Source organism: Hibiscus syriacus, unplaced genomic scaffold, assembly GCF_006381635.1.
Source record: "Hibiscus syriacus cultivar Baekdansim isolate YM2019G1 unplaced genomic scaffold, ASM638163v2 tig00000453_pilon, whole genome shotgun sequence".
In the NCBI taxonomy this organism is placed as follows: Eukaryota; Viridiplantae; Streptophyta; class Magnoliopsida; order Malvales; family Malvaceae; genus Hibiscus; species Hibiscus syriacus.
In genome coordinates, this window is record NW_024061788.1 from 554258 (window position 1) to 574775 (window position 20518).

The window sequence follows — 20518 nt, forward strand, 5'->3', positions numbered from 1 at the left end:
CGGATTCGATCCTCTAGTAGAGGATGCCACTGACTCTGATCTAGCTTGAGGTCGAGAACCAGCATCTCTGCCACTTTTTGATGGTTAAGAACTCGATGATGAACCCATTCTTTTCGATGTCTGAGCTTTTAAATCTCCAAATCTCTCATTCTGGGCTATTTCTAGAGCTTTGGCACGGTTGACTACTTCTTGAAATGAAGATAGGTTCAACACAATTAACATCTCTTTCAACCAAGGATGCAATCCCTCTACGAACTAATCACAAGAATCCTTATCTGTAGGAATAAGCTCGACAGCGAAGCGGCTCAACTTGTTGAATTCACACTCGTATTCATACACGGTGTGATTCCATTGCTTCAAATTCATGAACTCTTGTTTCATCTGTAGGATGAACTAATCTCTTATGTACTTATGCTGAAATCTTCCAAAAACAAGGACCAAGTTACTTGATCACCAGACATCCTCAATGTAACATTAATCCACCAAATTCTCACTTGCCCTCGGAGCAAAAAGACTACTCTATCTAGCTTCTCAGCATTGGAACAATGAAGTCCCTCAAGCATACCTTTCACATCATTGAGCCAAAGGTCCGCAGCAACAGGACCTTCTTCGGCTTCACCTCTAAATTCTAGAGCTCCTAAACCCTTCAACTCTTTCGCAATATTTATTCTTAGAGTTGAAGTAGCAGGAGGTTGGAAGTACGCCAATATAACTTCCAACGTCGTAAAGAACACATCCTGGTCACTTGCAGACACTCCAAATGGTGCCTCTTCTTCACTCTGCCTGGCTAGGAAAGGTGAATTACTTCTTTCAGAGGGCCTATCATCTCCCGCTTTACTTCTAGAACTATCATGTCTGGATATCTAATAAGATACAACCATATAGTTCTATTAGCAAAACAACATACTCAATATTCTATCATATCAGAAGTTTTCACTATTTTTGTTGGCATGTATACATTAGAAGACACTCTAGACTCTGGTTTACGTAGAGAATCGACTAAACCATAGCTCTGATACCATTAAATATAACACCACCAACCCGTACCCGATCCGGATACGAGTCCGAGGTGTCACATTGACTTTTTAAACTTTGACTCTTAAAGAAAATCTTGGAAATTTTAAACTTTCATTAAAATAAAATACGTTAATTTACATAAATTAGACCAAATAATACAAAATCGATCAGAGCATGTGTCATTCACAACTTGTTACATGCCAACACATTATATACAACAAAATACATACTTTGTCAATTGCTTCTGATCTGATCTTTTAATAGGGTATGTTGTCCGTGCAACTCCTAATTCTGGTCTTCTTGCTTCTTGGTACCTAAGTGTAAATCACTTACATGCTAAGTCACAAACTTAGTGAGGCATAAAATGAATATATAAAAATAAATTCACGAACATGCAATATTATTAATCTATCATGACATGGCAATTTACATATATCCACTAAGTTATGACATATATGATTATGATATGTGCATATGAAATTTAACTTCACTTAAGATTTTTCATTCAATTTATCTTTGGATGCCTATGTACATTATTGAGAACAGGGAGGTACGTGAGTACATTGAGCTTGTGCATGAATGCTGTCACCACAGCTCGAATAAATTCCCACTAAGGGAACTGAATATTTGTCCGAATGACGATTATGTCCCGAAGGACCACTATGTCCCGAAGGACCACTAATAATCCATCAACTCTTGGCATGCCAATTATACCTACAACTCTCATATCATATAACATGGGCTTAATTATAAGTATCTGTTACATTTCAAATCACTTCTATCTTTCTCATATAAACACATCACATGCACATATATGATTCATTATCTTTTCCTACATAACTTAGGATTATCCTTTGATGATATCATTCATCATACATAATGTCATATTATAACATGGATGAATTATTCATGTAATCACTATAACCAATATATATATACATGTATGTATGTATGCATGTACATGAATATGAAATCATGAATTTATCTATAAGAGATAGAATTATTGCAAGTCTTATCTCCAACTATATCTAGGATATGCACTCACCTTAGCCTTGCTTGATTTGAATCAATTCTAGAACTTATCTTTTTTTCGATTGTTTCTAATTCCTCGATTGTTTCAAAACAGAGTTACGTTCACTATCTACATAATCATACATTGCTACATATTAGTATTCCACATGACTTACTCTAATCTTTCATTTCTTAAACTAAAGGAAAGGCTAATTTCATATCTTGATTAAAGTAGGTATCGATACCCTCTATAGGGTATCGGTACATTCCTTAACTGATGTATCGGTACACCGCCTAGGTATCGATACCCAAATTACATTCGATAATTTTTCGTTTCAAGGGGGTATCTATACCATCCTTAAGGTATCGGTACCCTTTAAATATCTTCCTGAATTTTACTCTTGAGGTATCGGTACCTGTTGAATGGGTACCGATACCCATTGCCCAGAAATCACATTTTCAATTCGAAAATTACTTCATTTCAACTTAATTGCTTCATATATCATCCCCTTTCATATCCTTAACTTACATACACCTGCTTAAAACTCATTAATACCTCTTTAACTTCAAAATCCAATCCTCCGCATAGCATTCAAGAATCATACTCAAATTTCAACATGTTCTAAATCCAATTCTAACACTTCATACTCCTTAATTAGGTTGATGACAAGTTAAATTTTGTCTGGAAATCTAATTACTATCCTTCTACCAAGATTTCTCTTATTCACTTCCTTTCTTTAATCCTTCATATACCTTTCATGTTGTTGTTTTAAGACAAATTAAGTTTTCCATAACCTTAATTATCATCTAATGATCATAAGCCAACCTTAAATTTAACAAGAAATTAACTAACAAGAAAACTCACCTTTGATTCAAGCCTTCACGTATTAAGAAGGAAGAGGAGAAGAGAACTCTAGAACCTTTTGTTTTCTTCCCCCCTCAATCCACGTGGCTTAATATATACATAACCAAATTTAATTATTTACTTGAAAATGACCATTTTGTCCTTCAATTTCATCTTCCTTGCAATTCAATCCTATAACAAATTTATAATATAAGCCCTTGAATTATTCAATTATTCTACTTTAGTCACCAATTTCTATAGTTTAACAATTTAGTCACTAACCCGGTATTGAGGATGTTACACAAAGATTAAGGTAATCTCAAAACTTTATTTTATCGTAGTTAGTATGGTATGCATGAGATCTTAGGGTTAGTCAAGGTTATTTAAATTTTTGTTGTATTTTCCTTGCCTCGATTTCTAACAATGACCTATAGTCGAAGGACCATTTTGTAACTTTTAATAGTCGAGGAACTCAATAAAACAACACTCTATAGTTGGATCATTTGTGTGCTTTATCTTTTAATAAAACACGCCTAAAAATTAAAATTTAAAACTATAATTGTAAGGACCAAAAATGTAATTTGATTCCATGAATTGGAAAAATTATTAATTTTAGTTTATATAAAACATAACTAGAGTGTTAAGTTTTATTTCTTGTCAACGTGATATTTAAGAGTTAAAGAGTATTTCCTCATTTTTTTTTTCATATAATCTCTATTTTTTATTTAGAATATATCATGGTAAATTTACTTATATTTTATTGTCAAATGGTTGAGATTATTTAGAACAAATACTACTTTGTAATCACTTAGCTTAATAAAAAAAATACTTATACTTTATTATTAAATCGAATTTATTGAAATTCACTTAAAAATTAGGTATTATATGAGAAAAACGTAAATGTAAAAAAAAAGATAAAAAAGTACTCTTTAGCTCTTAATTCTATATAGATAATAATTATTCAAAAATAATCTATATGGATAAAAATCAAAGAATAGTAATTTAATTAATTTTATATAGACCAACTTACCTTAGTGGTTAAAAAAATCATTGTTGTTCTTAGAGATCACATGTTCGAGCACTAGCGACTACATTAGGGTAATTGAGTGGTCAATGTCAAATGATTGAGAGTATTTAGAATAGATATTACTTTGTAATCACCTTAACTTAATAAAAAAAATTATGCTTATATAAAGTAACAACAATAATATTTTTAATTTATGGTGCCAAATTACATCTTTGAATTTTATAGTTTTATTTGATTTTTTTAATTTAGATTTTATTAAAGTATTTTTCTTTGTCATCTGCTACGCGAGTAGAAGATATATTTAAAGTACGTTTCTAAAGTGTTACGCAAAAAGAGATGTTAATTTAAAAATAGTTAAATATTAATATTAAAATAAAAAAATAATTATATAATGGATGAAATTTGAGTTTTAAAGTCAAAAATGTTTTTTAAAACTTACATAAAATTATTAGTTCACTTATCATATAAAATTCGACAATCAACTTAAAATGTTCTTTAAAAACCCAAAATTAAATCCAACATGTACCGGAGCAAATATCATCCACCTTTTTAAATCTACAACGTTATAAGCCACCATGGGAACTAAGATCCTCATTTTTCAAGTTCGACTTGACTCGAGTTCAATTTAATTAAAATTTGATTAATATACAATTTAAATAAGCTAAAATTCTTAATAAGTTAAAACTACGGCAGTGGGAGGGGCTGTGGCCAACCAACCCAATAATTTTTTTTACATTTAATCTATATATAAAATTTAAAAATTTATAGAATAATTATAAAATTACCCCCCTAACTTTAGAAAAATTATTCTTTATCTCCTCAAGTTAAAATCTTAAATCCATTTCTGACTTTCAAATCAAGTAGAGCTCAATAGTACTAGAATCTGACCCAGTTCGTTTACAATCCAAGGCTCACCGAGATCGGTGTTAATGGCCCAACAACGTTTCCTTGGCCTTATATTCTGAAATGCTTCAGTTTCCCAAGGAATGGTTGCTTGACAACATCGATATTTATGCTACTTTGCCAGAATTTAGTCTACCCCATTTTGAGTCATAAAAAAAGAAAGACTTTTTCTTTAAGAAGAATAACATAAAAAGAACTTTTTCTTGTCAGCAATATCGAATTTCTTGCATCTGACGGGGACTTCGGGGAAGAAAAGGATCCATCAATTTCCACAGAGCTAAACATAATTGGACTCGGAAAAACAGGGACAAAATGACAAGTGATTGGCATACTAAATTTTATTGAGAGATACCATAGACTAGTCATCAATTTAAGGCAGATTTATCCATGTGATAGTCGAAACCCATCTGCCTAACTCACAGTCCAACATCATGATCAGACAAAAGTAGGGTCAAAAAGATCAGGGATGGAAATGAAATCTCATGTACCACAATGCCAGCTAGTGTGACGACTTAAATGGTTGCTATAAAATTTAGATTGAGACAAGTATCTGAACAAATGTAGGCATGTGCTGGACAAAATTTCAGATTAACAGATTGTTGTAGAGATGGTTATCCATAAATGCATGAACAGATAGTTGTGTAGATGATTATCTATATGTGCAAGAACATATTGTTGTGCAGATGATTATCCATGTATACATGAACCGATTGTTGTGTAGATGATTATATATATACACACACACGAATTTTGAACTTCATCACCAATTATACTTCTGCCAATAGTAAAACCTCTCATTGTGTCTTGAAAACGAATTTCCAAGTGTATTTACAATATACTCGACTCTGAAATTGACGTGCTAATAAAACACTCTACATGAGGCTGAAACATGATTAAAGGACCCACAAAAGATATATTTACAACAATAATTAAGAAAAAGAAAAATATAGCTTCTCACAAGGAACTACTCCAAGGGAAACAAAACACTTTCTACCATACCTTTGCATCCTTTCGAGCCGGCTTCACCATCTCCAATCAGTTCGGAATTGTACACACATCCTTCTTGTTGCAAGGTGATATCAGTAGGTTCTATCTTCTTCGGTTTTTATAATTTTCCTTTAATGACCTTCAGATATTGTGGATAAATCATTGTCTTTGATAAATGATGGACTAAGAAACTTGGCTACAAAAGCCCATGTCTTGTAAACATCTTCGAAGTTGGTTAGGAAACCAAGTGATGCTGTAATTACTTTGACTCGAAAAATTAAGTTTTTGCCATCTTTGCAGCCATTAGCCATTGGTTGACACAGGGCTGAATCTTCAAGCTCAAGTTCTTTGCACTGCTGCTTCACATCGTCCACAACTTGTACATGACTGAGTATACCGATGCCAAGAGAAATACCACTCTTCTCAGCTAGCTGCTGAACGACTTCTGGGTCAATTAGCCGTCCACCATTGTTGTCCCGCACATTAAAGGCTACAGCAGCACCTCTTTCGTATTTGATCTTCGGACCATATGTTTGCACAAGATGGACTCCCTTGCTTTCATCTGAACTTGGTAACCGAAGTTGAAGTAATGAGGTAACTAGCCAATTGATCAGGTATCGCAGTCTAAGGGTAGTTTTGTTTAGACCCAACATATTCACATGATCAAGGTGATGGCAGATTATCTCAGGTTCCCTTCTACTGCACTCTAGAATATCATCATCATCATCATACACTTCATCAAGTAAGGATTCATCATCAGGCAAGGTAGTCAATGATATTTCACCAGCTCCAACCTGCTTGGATTCTCATGCAGTTATTTTCCACGCTAAAGGATACTCTGCGATCCATACTTGCCACTCGGTCTTCCCCATTCAAACCGAAAAATCTACCATTGGCAAACCTGCTCCCTTCTCTCCTTCCCAGCAGTCTAAACTCACCCTCTGTCTCTCTCCTGATAGCACTTGCTTTTTTTCCTTCGTAAACTTCAGAGGCAAAGGTATTCTCAAGCATTCCATTCTTCGGTTTGAATCCATTTACCTCGGAACTCAAGCATTCCAAGTCAGAATCTTCTTGTATCTCCCCAACATACTTGGAATTTTTATACCTCCCAACATCTCCTAAACCAGGGTCCAATTCAGTAGGTTCTTCTTTAGGGATCTTCTTAATTTGGTCCAAATCATGGGACACAGACAATACAGCTGCATCAAAAGATAACACAGAATCTCCTCGCAATCTTGTGTTCAACTTGCTGTCATCGGAAACTGGACTCAGATATTTTTGAAGTCACTTTTGGAGACAGCCGCTTATTGTTTCTCTTCCTAGAAAACAATGATGGCAGTAAGTTTGAGTCTGGATTTGGTCTGATTAGTTGGCCAGATTTATCGGACCCAAATGGACTCTGCCCCAAATCAATCCAGTACGAATTGTCCAATGATTCATCTTCACTGAAAACCGGGCTTCTCATGAGATCACCAACTGAAAGGTTCTCATCTTCCTCAAAAATGGTGCTTGCTCCATCCCTTTCCGAGCTATTATCATGATCCATCTCTGTTTCAAACACATCCCTGACCTGATTGGAAGTGAAAACACCTGAAAAGGCAGGCATTTGTGACCCACCGTTTCTCTCAGGCAATGATTCTTTATTGTGTTCAGCTGTTTCATCCTCAAGTCCAACTAAAACATCAAGTCCATCAACAGAATCACTCGAGTACTGTGGATAAACAGGGAGGATCTTCACCATTCCAGACCCGTATATCCATATGGAATTTGCAAGCTTGACATCAAAGATTTCTTGATCAAAAGGCATCCAAAACCAGTTGGATCATATCCAAACAACCTATAAAACAACGTAATAATAAAATCCGGCCTAAATAAGGACAAGCCAAGTGAATCCATATCCTTGGGACCTAATGACCCTGCATCAAGCAATGTATGCCAATGGTTTTGTTGGGCAAGGGCCATCCACTGGTAAGAATACTTTGCCCCAGTCACTCTAGACTGAACTGAAAACACAAAAAGGCCATTCGCGTGGCCTTTCTTCCTCTTTTTCTTGTTCGAAATCTGCTTCCTCAGCTCCCTAGAGCATAGTTTCAAGGAAGGCCATTTGAACCAGGCATTGTAAACCTTAGCGCCTTTCTCTTTAGCGCACTGAGCCATCCAAATCACCGACTGACTCTCGTGATCAAACATCGTCAACAGTTTCTTATTGGTCTGAAAAGGGTAAGCTTCAGCTAGCAACTTAAACGCCGATAGGTGTCGCAACCGTCTTTCGGATAGGCCCGAAATTGAATTTCGACTTAAAAAATATGGATCGGGAGTCGTCACCGATCATTTATTTAAAACAAATGGGTTGATCGGATACCATATTTCTTACCTGATCTGCGTCTTTCCAAAGATGTGTCGGGTTCGGGAGTCGGTTACGGTCAAGGAAGGATTAGCACCCTTGAACCGCCCTTTCGGTACTACGTAATTTCCAGTTGTCTTTGATTAAGAAAATTACAAGTTAAATTAAAAGGTAAAATTTGATCCGAATTACTTACCCTTAATGAGTTTACGGAAATACCCTTAAAAAATTAAAATAAGATGTTAAAAGAAAATAATAATAATAAAAGAAAATAACAAAATTAAAGAGTAAACCAATAATAAAAAATATAAAAAAATTGGATGAAACAAATGAAAAAATGAAATTGAATAAAATAAAATAAATGAAGAAAAATATATATACAAAAAAGAATAAAAAAGGTAAAGTGTTTTTAAAAAAGAAAACTAATAATAAGAACAAAGAAATTAAAAACATAATGAAAATAAATAAATAGTATAAATAAATAATAAAATATAAAATATATATAAAAATGTATGTATATAATAAAATACTAAATAGTAACAATAATAATAAATAAATGAAAAATAAATATACATATAATATTAACTAAAAAATAATAATCATAGAAATATAAAATAAAATGAAGTAAGAATATATATATATAACGTTAGAAAAATATAGTAAAAAAATATAGTAAATAAGTAAACATAGATAAAAAATAATAATATAATATATATATATATAATAGGAAAATAATATAATATAACGCAAAGAAAAATGAAAAAAAAATTATAATAAATAAATAAATAAATATATATATATATATATATAAATAATAAGGGTTAAATTAAAATAAAAAATGAATTAGGGGTCAAAATTAAAAGTCAATCGAAGAAAAAACGACAAAACACGCGGATCCACACGACCTGTTTATAAAAATCCGAATAGTTTTTCAAAAATACAAGCATTGGGGACTATATCTACAAAAATAGATCTCGAAAACGCCTCCGTTCTTCGGCCAAAAACACTTCTCTCAGTTTTCTTTCGAATCAAAACACAACAAGGGTAAGGAAAAATAACATGCGAATGTATGAACTTTACCTTTCAAAATATAAATGATTCGAAAAATGGCTACGAGTTGCTTGTAATTTTTTGCTTGGTATTTCGTATATCCTTCTCCGAATGTGTTACAATAGTGAGTTACAATGACTATTTATAATGCTTGTGGATCCTATCTTTAGGAATTTAAATAATAGTAGAACTCTATCATATTTTTAGGAGTTTGAATCCTAGCAAAATTATATCCTATTTTTAGGAGTTTGAATCTTAGTAGGACGAAAAGATGTATTGACAGCTGCCCCTCTTTGCCCATAGTCGTGTAACGGGGATAGGCAAAGATTAAAAGACACACTTTTCGTTCAGTGGAGTTGAAAATAGACTCTGATGTTTCAATAACTCCCTGTCGAATTGAGTTACGGATGACTCCTCCGTCGTGAAGCCGAGTTCATCTTGAAATGATATGAAATTGAAGCCGTAGTTCAGAATTTGAATCAACACGTGGCTTCTCGTTGCCCTTCAGTCTTCTTCTCGGTTTAAAGTCCTTTGATCGGAATCGAACTCAGAAATCTTCATTGACAGATAGCTTTTGCTTGAAAATGGTTGCTTGTCACAAAGCACGGTTAACCCAGGTCCTCTTCTCGACTTGAAAACCTCGACTGCAACTGGAAAGTAGTGCGATTGATATGTCATCGAGCTGAATGGTATCGAACTCGACAATTTTGATGGCAGATAACCCTTCTAGCCTTGAGTTATGCTGTAAATGATGTGCCTTGGAGCTGAGCGTAGTCGAACTCGAAGGTCTTTGTTAACAGATACTCCTTCTTTGAGTTGGATATCCTTCGTCGTGAAGTTGAAATCCAATCTAAAGATGGATGATGCTTGTGTGCACGATTCCCTTCGTCGTGAAGTTGAAACCGCGGGTGGCCCCTTTAGTCGTGAAGTTGAGCCTGAAATTTGATACCTTTCGTTGTGAAGTTGAAATCCAAGTAAGTAGCATTGTTCCGAGTCCAATATCCTCCGTCGTGAAGTTGAAATTGGCTCTGGAACCAGGAAATTGTTTGTTGACAACCAGCCATCCCTTCGTTGTGAAGTTGAACTTGTGTTGTCTCGAGTCCAATATCCTTCGCTGTGAAGTTGAAATTGACTCTGAATGAGAATTTGTTGACAATCAGCCGCCCCTTCGTCGTGAAGTTGAGCTTGTGTTGTCTTGGGTCCAAGATCCTTCGCTGAGAAGTTGAAATTGGCTCTGAAATTGGGAAGTTGTTTATTGACAACCAACGGTCCCTTCATCGTGAAGTTGAACTTGCGTTGTCTTGAGTCCAATATCCTACGCTGTGAAGTTGAAATTAGCTCTGAAATTGGGAAATTGTTTATTGACAACCAGCGGTCCCTTCGTCGTGAAGTTGAACTTGCGTTGTCTAGAGTCCAATATCCTTCGTTGTGAAGCTGAAATTGGCTCTAAAATTGAGAAGTTGTTTGTTGACAACCAGCGGTCCCTTCGTCATAAAGTTGAACTTGCTTTGTCTGGAGTCCAATATCCTTCATTGTGAAGTTGAAATTGGCTATGAAATTGGGAAATTGTTTATTGACAACCAGCGATCCCTTCGTCGTGAAGTTGAACTTGCGTTGTCTTGAGTCCAATATCCTTCGCTGTGAAGTTGAAATTGGCTCTGAAATTAGGAAAATTATTGTTGACAACCAGCTGTCCTTCGTTGTGAAGTTGAACTTGTGTTGTCTTGAGTGGCACGATATCCTCCGTCGTGGATTTGAAATCGTGGATGTTTGGCTTCGAGTTAGATATCCTTCGTTGTGAAGTTGAAAGCTACTCTCGAGCAAATTGTGAGTTCGAGAGAAACTTTCAATCTGTCGAGTTGGTCGAAGTGTAGTTTCTTGCTGCTGAGTTAAGAAAACCAACATGAATATTTAAAGGTGCTTTTGAATCGAGTATCCTTCGTCTTGAAGTTGAAACTTGACTCTAAAAGCTGCAAAAATTATGTATGTAGAAAATGATAAATATGATGCTCTAAAATGTATGCATAAGATGCATGTAACATGAATTGGTTATATTTTATCTCCTGAAAAAGGTCTGATAATTTGCATTAGGATGTTGAATCCCCAAATGATGCCCCAATATCCAAAAATGCCCCAATATTTGATGTTGAATCTTCAAAGATGCCCCAAATGTTCCTCATTTCTTGCTTCAGCATTGTTTCTGAGCATGAGTTTTGTGTCTAAGAGTCACATGTCATTTACCAAGATCCACTCTAGAGAGACTGTCTTGTTTGAAAAAAAATGTTTTTTTTTCTTTTTTATTTTCAAAGTTCTGAAAATATCAATAAAGAGTTTCGAAAAATGTTTAATCAAAAGTTTTGAAAATATTGTCTCTTTCACGGTTTTACAATTGAGACGAATCATAAAACTAGAGTTCATTGGATATCAAATGTTTAAGTACAATGTTAATCCTTCAATAAATTATAGCTATTTGACACGTGCCAAGATCAAAGCTATCTTTGGGAAATGGTTAAGTAAGGAAATGATAAAAAGGTCTCAGGTTATTGTGTTTGGTTAAAGGTTTGGAATTTGATGCTCAAAGGTTTGATGGGGTAGCTTGCATGCTCCTCTACTGGAAGTGTTCTCTGACTCCCAACCTTCGTGGTCACACTAGGGTTGTGTGATGTCGTATCAAGGAATTTGTGTGATCGCCTCAGTTGCACAATTTTTATATTCGAGCCGCCTTTTTAGGTTTTCAACTCGAACCCTCCTTTGGTTTCAAGACGTTATTCAGGATTTACGTCTTGAACCCCACTTTGTTATTTTTCTCTACCATGCATTAATTACATTGTTTTTTGCAAACAAAGATTAATCTTGATGGGCGGGATGAAATCTGAAGATAATCTCTTATGTTTAGAAATCCATGTATGATTAGAAGGGACTTTTAAGGCACGTAATGTATGTCATGGTTCATGGTTATGAAAGAAAAAGATAAATAGGCCCAAACAAGTATTTCAGGGTGTTGAACCAAGGATCAATTCATTCTGATGCCTTCAATCATGTCCTGCTCAAAATGTCTCTCTCTTGATGCTCTATGATCTTCGAGTGAAGTGATTCAGTGATTCGGGAATGATTGTGCTTGATCAATCTCATAGTTTGAAGCTTGATGTGCCATTTCAAACAAGTGTTTCAGGGTGTTGAACCAATGATCAATTCATTATGATGTCTTCAATCCTGCTCAAAATGTTTCTCTCTCTTGATGCTCTATGATCTTCAGTGAAGTGATTCAGTGATTCGGGAATGATTGTGCTTGATCAATCTCATAGTTTGAAGCTTGATGTGCCATTTTTTAGGGAATCTTTGCATGTGTTTTTTGTCCCTTTTTCTTTTTGATTTTTTTTCTTGTTTCTCTTTTTTCTTTGTTTTTCTTTGTTTTTTTTTTGCTTTTTTGCTTCTTTTCTTTTTTGTTCTTGATTGGATCTTCGCACTTGCCATTTGGTTCACCTTTTGGTATCTCATCTGAATCAATGTCTTCGCTCATGTGAGCATATTTCTTCCACCTTGCCCCCCAGTGTGGAGGGTGATCCTTGGTTAGGGTTGAATCAGAAGAAAAATACTACAGGCTCAAAAAGGGACACAAGGGATATATTTTTTCTCCTGTTGTGAAGGGATAAAGAAAGAAAGCCGTTCATCATTTCATACATGTAAATCTTCATAGAAAAGGTATCCCCAGGAGGAAAGATTTTCAAGATTAATTCTATTCACATGAAAACAGTGTAATTAATGTATGATAGAATTATTTCGAATGAATTCTTCTTCTTTTTTCCCAGTTGTCTCAATGTTCAGGCTCCCCGCAAGATGCCCCAAGTTGGTTCTTTAGAAGAATGCTCATGTTAAAATGAACAACTCAATGCCTTGGGTTTTAATGGTAAGAAAGATTATTTTTTAGTCTAAAAAAGACAATGGTGTGATCTTATTGACTCAAAGAAAGGTATGAGTGTATCAAAAAGATAAAGGTAATGTTCAAGAATTTCAAAAGGAGGTAATGTCAAAATTTCGTCTTTTGGTAATGACCATGAGTTGTTTTGGGCAAAGAATCAAGGTATTTTATTCTGGGGTTTGAGACAGGGTACGAAAGGTCTAATCTTTCCACATGTCAAAAATCTATAATTCTTGAAGAATTAAAAGAATCAATAATTCATTTAATATTCGAAGAACTAAAGATTAAAATTTGTTCAATTGCTCCACCTTAGAAAGCAGCATAAATTCAATCATTTAAAAGAATAAGCAAACATGAAAGATCAAAGACGTGTTCAAACAAAACAATCCTCTAAGTACAAATGGTATATGCCATGCCCCCTTCTTCGACAAGCGCCTTACAGTTTTCAGAGGAATGTTTGGGGCTTCTTATGTAATAACAGCTAACAGCTTCAACATCGTAGCCCTTAGGATATGAGGATTCTTTTCTTAGATCATCTTGACAGGGTTTGTCATACAATCAGCTGATCAGGTTCCCACTGTATTGTTTTCAGTTTTTTTAATGTTACAATCTTGCTTCCATGTGGTTAAAACCACTTCATCGAATCCTCCATGAAGAAATTTCATGTTTATGAAAATGCTTAAATATGAAATGTAGATGCACAACGCAAAATAAAAAAAAATACATGAAATGTTCGAGGCATTGATCTAGAAAAGTGTCCATTATTATAAATAATCCTTATTTCGACAAAAATGTTTTATCTTGTAAGAGACATAAAAACAATCAAAGGTACATTCGGACTAAATCCTCTAGACCCCGAACAGCTTCCAGCAGGTTGACAAGTCTTCTGTTTTTATCTGTCATTGGTTGTATGCCTTGTTGGATCACTCCAGCTTCCCTTGCCAGGCCGTGTAGATGGCGATCTGTCTTCTGTACTTGATCCAGGAAGTCTCGGATGACTGCGTCTCTGGCCTTCACCCTTTGTTGTGCTTGCTCCCAACGGAAACGCCACTGTAAACCTCTGTCGAAGGGCACTATCTAAAGCTTGCTTGCTTTCTTCTTGAACTCATCTACAATAGTTTCTAACTCAGCTATTGTTTTGCTATCTCTCTCATGTTGTTTCTCCAGATCAGCCATCTAGATTTTCAAGCGTTGGTTTTGATGCTGGCTGTCTACTAAAGCATCTCTGGGCAGTTTTTATCTGTTCTTTCCAGGCTCTCTCATCAGGCCCCTCGAATTTTCTTTTCAAGCTGTGAGCTTCATCTTTCCAGTACTCATAAGACACCTTCAACTTGGAGTTATCTTTGACCGTATCTTGATACCCCTTTCTCAAGTCTTCAAGCTCAAAATGGACTTTTTTATGTTCTCTTTCTAGTTTGTCTACTTTATCTTTCTATGAGTCGGCCTCGAGTTTCTATTGATAACGTTCAGTTTCAAGTTCCTTAATCCTCTGCTTCAGCTCGCTATTCACAGCTTCAAACTCTGTCTTGGCTATCTCCAGTCTGGAAAGGACATGCCTGAGACCGGGACGTTATCATTATTTCTCAATCTTCGCCACTCCATATAATCCCGAGTAAGCATGTCTCTGGTAGCAACGACATCCATTCGAAATACTTTCTTCCATGACTCAGATGTTTCCCTGATCATCTTCTTATAACTGTCACCGCTATACACAAACTCTGATTTAATTAGTCCATATGTTGCGGGGACAAACTGACGTACCCCATACTGTCTAAGTGCTAACAATGGAGCATACCCAACTGCACCCCAAAGTCCGAGTAAAATTATAGTATCAGAATCCCCACACCGGAAAAGAACGTCACCGAGGAACAACCAGGGGGCTCTCCAGGTAATATCTCGATCCTGAAGATGTGTAAAAACTTTCATCCACTTTTCCTTTGAAGCACCTTCATGCCATTTCATTGTGATGAACTCCCCTAAAGGTGAATATGTGGTGCTAAATCGGCGGTATGCGACCCCGTTAATCTTCCAGAAATGGTTGTGAATCCAGACTTGAAGGAGTTGAATACACCCAACGAGCCTACCTCCACCAGATCTTCGACAATGATTAAGAGACCGAAAGGTTTCGGCTAAGATGGTCGGTGCGGGGTTGATTCGTCTCGGAAGTTGTTCAAACAATTCTACCACGGCTGCGTTAATGCAACCCAATGCCTTCGAAAAGATAATCAACCCGTACAGACCTAGTGCAAAAAGGTCTATAGTCTTCCACTCATCAGGGTGGTTCTTCATTAATTGCCTTATGTGAATCCATTCAATTCCTTCCCCACTACCTCTGCGCTGAGTCCGGTCAATTACCCATTTTTCGTCTACTCCCGCAACTTAGCCAGTCTGTTCTTGAAAGGCTGACTCTTGATGTGTTTGATGTAGGCTCGCTCTAGTTTAATGCTTTCACAGTGCAATAGTGTAGTATACTCCTCGATGGTAGGTACTATGTCCTCTTGGTTAAAAGTGAAGCAACTATATCCCGGGTTCCAGAATTGAACCAAGGCTCTGATTAAGGGCTCGCCGATCTTAACATGAAGCAAAAGTGCAACGTCACCAAACCGCTGACTAAACTTCTGTTTTCGATCATTCTTCTAACAAGCTCTGACACATAACTTCCTTAAAGACTGACTCCCTTTTCTTTCTGAGGCTTCTCGGACCATAGTCGTACATCAGGGTTTTTAATCTCCTGTATTACAACACCTTTGTCCATTAATGCAGATTATTTATGGTTAACGAACACGTTTTTTGGTGGATCAACACCTCTTTTGAATGATGCAGATGATGGAAATAAAATAAAAGAGAGGAAAAAAATAAAAAGAATTAGTAAGGTAAAGATAATAATCAAAGCAATCATAAAAATAAAAGTCTTACCCCACATGATATCTACCTCACATGCTTATTATTCATTCCCGGATATGATCTCTATCTCGCAAGTTGATTTTGAACAAGTCCTAACCGCATAAATTTCTAGTTCACATGTTTTGAATAGAAAGTAAAACAAAAAATAATTTCGGCATCCTAGGGGTTTAAAACGAGATTTTGGGGTGGGCCCTAACTCCTTGTAATCTCCGGGTTTAGGTTCTAAAAAAAGATACTCGAGTTCTCCTTGCTGATGCCCCATTGGGCTTACCAGATCTTTAGTTCTAAACCCATCACAGGCTTATGTGGACTAAGTTAAACTCGAGAGGAAACATTCCCTTATGCCCATACGGAGAATAAATTCACACAAAGGCATAAGGTATATGAATCCCGAAGGTTACTTGCTAGGCTCATACGATGAGTAAATTCACACGAATGCGTCGCTTTCACCCCTACTTAAAACGGGTTCGGAGCTCAGGTATAGAGTCTTTGGATGAAAAATCTTTAAGGGCTGAAATCATTAAAAAACGGTCAGTACAACTATTTACTCGAAAATATAATCAAAAGTAAGTAATAAGGATCGAAATGTTATCTTAAAATTTAAACTTACATTTTCATTAAAAAGACAACTAGAAATTACCTTAGCCTGACTCACTTACCTGTGTCCCCAGTGGAGTCGCCAAGCTGTCGCAACCGCCTTTCGGTTAGGCCCCGGAATTGGGTTTCGACTTAAAAAATATGGATTGGGAGTCGCCACCAATCATTTATTTAAAACAAATGGGTTGATCAGATACCCTATTTCTTACCTGATCTGCGTCTTTCCAAAGATGTGTCGGGTTCGTGAGTCGGTTACGGTCAAGAAGGATTAGCACCCTTGAACCGCCCTTTCGATACTACGTAATTTCCAGTTGTCTTTGATTAAGAAAATTACAAGTTAAATTAAAAGGTAAAATTTGATCCGAATTACTTACCTTTAATGAGTTTACGGAAATACCCTTAAAAAATTAAAATAAGATGTTAAAAGAAAATAATAATAATAAAAGAAAATAATAAAACTAAAGAGTAAACCAAGGAAATAAATGAAATCAATAATAATAAACATAAAATAATTGGATGAAACAAATAAAAAAATGAAATTGAATAAAATAAAATAAATGAAGAAAAAAATATATATACAAAAAAGAATAAAAAAGGTAAAGTGTTTTTAAAAAAATAATAAGAAGAAGAACAAAGAAACTAAAATCATAATGAAAATAAATAAATAGTATAAATAAAATAAAAAAATAAAAAATATATAAAAATGTATGTATAATATAATAAAATACTAAATAGTAACAATAATAATAAATAAATAAAAAATAAATATACATATAATATTAACTAAAAAATAGTAATCATAAAAATATAAAATAAAATGAAGTAAGAATATATATATATACCGTTAGGAAAATATAGTAAAAAAATAATAAATAAGTAAAAATAGATAAAAAATAATAATATATATATATATATATATAATAGAAAATAATATAATATAACGCAAAAAAAATGAAAAAAATTATAATAAATAAATAAATAAATATAATATAATATATATATATATATATATATATATATATATATATAGAAATAATAAGGGTTAAATTAAAATAAAAATGAATTAGGGGTCAAAATTAAAAGTCAATCGAAGAAAAAAACGACAAAACACGCGGATCCACACGACCCGTTTATAAAAATCTGAATAGTTTTTCAAAAAAACATGCCTCGAGAATTAGATCTACAAAAATAGATCTCGAAAACACCATTGTTCATCGGCCAAAAACACTTCTCTCAGTTTTCTTTTGAATCAAAACATAACAAGAGTAAGGAAAAATAACATGCGAAGGTATAAACTTTACCTTTCAAAATATAAATGCTTCAAAAAATGACTACGAGTTGCTTGTAATTTTTTATTTGGTATTTCGTATATCCTTCTTCGAATGTGTTACAATAGTGAGTTACAATGACTATTTATAATGCTTGTGGATCCTATCTTTAAGAATTTAAATAATAGTAGAACTCTATCCTATTTTTAGAAGTTGAATCCTAATAAAATCATATCCTATTTTTAGAAATTTGAATCTTAATAGGACGAAAATGTGTATTGACACAAGAGCATACTCATTAGCAGGTATGTTTAAATGATAAAAAATCCTAGTCTTTATATCATACTCCATAGTTCCACTCACGGCACCTCCATAAAGAGCATGATTACTAAAATTAGCAGTTACTTCAGACAAATTAAATATCGTTGTATCCCAGTTCTCTTGAGTTTGAGTATAAGAGAACAACCCAAAACCACAGTAATCAAGGCATACCTTTGTAGAAGATTCAGACAAGTGGCCGTATTCCTCCTCTCTCAAATGGTCAACCTTATCGGTTGCTTGAAACTTGGGGTACACAGTGAGGAACTTGGAAAATGCATCATGGAGGCCAGGAACGGAGTCTTGCGCACAAACCGTACGGTCTGCAAAAAGTGAAGTGGCGTTCAAGAATTCATTTTGGGCACGGAGCCTAGCCAATGACCTCGACCTTCCAATGCTCCCTTCTTGGTTCAAAGACGAATGATCAATGCCTTGGGATTTAGTAAGCGACCCATCTTTGGATGCTTCCTCCAGAGCTTCCCTGAGCCTGTTTTCTTGCAATTGTCGGAGCATTGAAGGCTTCATCTCCGAGTCCTCCCTCAAACCGGAACCGTTTATTCTTCTGGTTTTCTTTTCTGCTATTAAAGCTGCACAATGGGATATTGGTTTCCATAGTGAAAAATGCATGAATACCTTCCTCTTTTGTCTCTATCAAAAATCTCGGCTAATAGAACCAGAGAAGCAAACTTTCTAGTTCAAAGAAGCCTTGAATAAAAGCACAACGAGTTTCAAAGAATCAAGCTTTAGCTCTTTTTGTAAATAGCAAAGCACTTTACTTTATTTGCCAAACAAATATTGCTGAACCAAAACTCTGCTTTTATAAGATCAAAGAAGAAATGGTCATAAAGAAGAGGAAAGGGAAAACAAAGTATCTATATGATTAGAATAAGAAAAACAAAAGCTTTGGCTTAGATCAAAGAACTCTCTTTAGAATATGAACCTTTAAGGGCCCATTGTTTGAGGGTTCCAATTCAAATTTAAAACCATCCCAGGTATTAACCCCACAAAAAATGCAAAACCCAGATTCATAAGCATCCCAAATTCCCCAGAAAAAGAATCAGAACGTCAAGAAAAGACTCTCAACAAGAAGGAAGTTCACGCAAAAGAAGAGAAAGGGAGGAGAGACTGTCTTGTTTTCTCTGAGATAGAGCAAAATATTTTCGTTTCTTTAAAGTTGAATCCTTTGAGAGTTGGGAGCTTAGACCAATCAATTCCCTCACTTACTACTAGCAGTTAATACAAACATGTCCGCATTAAATGCCGGTTGCCTCTCGCCCTTGCCCACCATTATTACCCCTGACCTTTTTTTAGTGGACAGTCAGTATTGCCCCTCGTAATCAACCGAACTTCTTTTCTTAGTTTCAGTCAACCCTTGGTTTTAAATCTGTTGTCAAATATGGAAAAAAATCATGAAAAAATAATACAGAAAAGCAAGATGCCATAGATGCATGCAACAACTATAAGCTTCCGGAAGAGTTATATTATTGAATAATCACAAGTTTGAATGTCATTACGCTTAGATGCAATAATTCAATTTGTATTCTAAAAGGGAAATCGGGAACATGATTTGGGTGGAATGTTTACCCCACCATTCTGCAAGCTTTACCCAACTAATAACTTTAGACATTAATTGTCATTTTCAATCCAAATATCAAACCAATATTTTTTAGCATTAACTTCATATTATTTAGAATTTATTGAATAATTTAAGAGAACATTTTCTTTAAAAGATTTAAACTTGGTACAATTATGTCGATAAAATATGTACATTATTAATAAGATAAGAAAAAGTGCATTAAAAAATTTATATTATATAGGAATTAAATAATTTTTGTGGTTGAAGAATTGTTTATTATTCCTAGAATCTAAATATCTTAGATTTGAATTTATTGTCACTATATAAACGTCTAGTATTAAATTATTAAAAATCTTTTAAACAAATATAATCATGTAATACCTCGGACTAATTAAAAAAATCATGATATTATTTACTCTCCAATCCAATTTTGTAAAATAGTAAAGGGCAGGGATGACTTTTTGTGTTCAATGGTGATTTATTAAATTAGGATTCCCCAACGTATTACGGAAGAACATTAGGAAATAGACACTATCATTTATTTTATTTTGAACTTTTTATTAAAAATATATATTTTATTTTCCTTACAAAAGATATTTTTTATTTAATAACAATAAATTATATTCTATGGTGTCAAATATCTGCAATATATAGTTTGACTTACCGAAAACGTATAATATTGACCATTATCTCTTCATTTAAATTGATACATTGAGCAAACAATATCGGACGTAATCAAATTTTTAAGTAAGA

The 20518-nt window shown here is 34.6% G+C and overlaps 1 protein-coding gene across 1 annotated transcript; it reads right to left on the bottom strand.

The window, feature by feature from the left end:
* Positions 1-5920: 5920 nt before the first annotated feature.
* LOC120205976 lies at positions 5921-19477 on the bottom strand. The gene is made up of 6 exons (XM_039205731.1): positions 19414-19477; positions 18235-18776; positions 7697-8000; positions 7053-7580; positions 6627-6988; positions 5921-6583 (listed from the first exon to the last, which is right to left on the bottom strand). Exons 1-6 carry the CDS (start codon positions 19475-19477, stop codon positions 5921-5923), a joined length of 2463 nt encoding a protein of 820 aa, XP_039061662.1.
* Positions 19478-20518: the final 1041 nt, after the last annotated feature.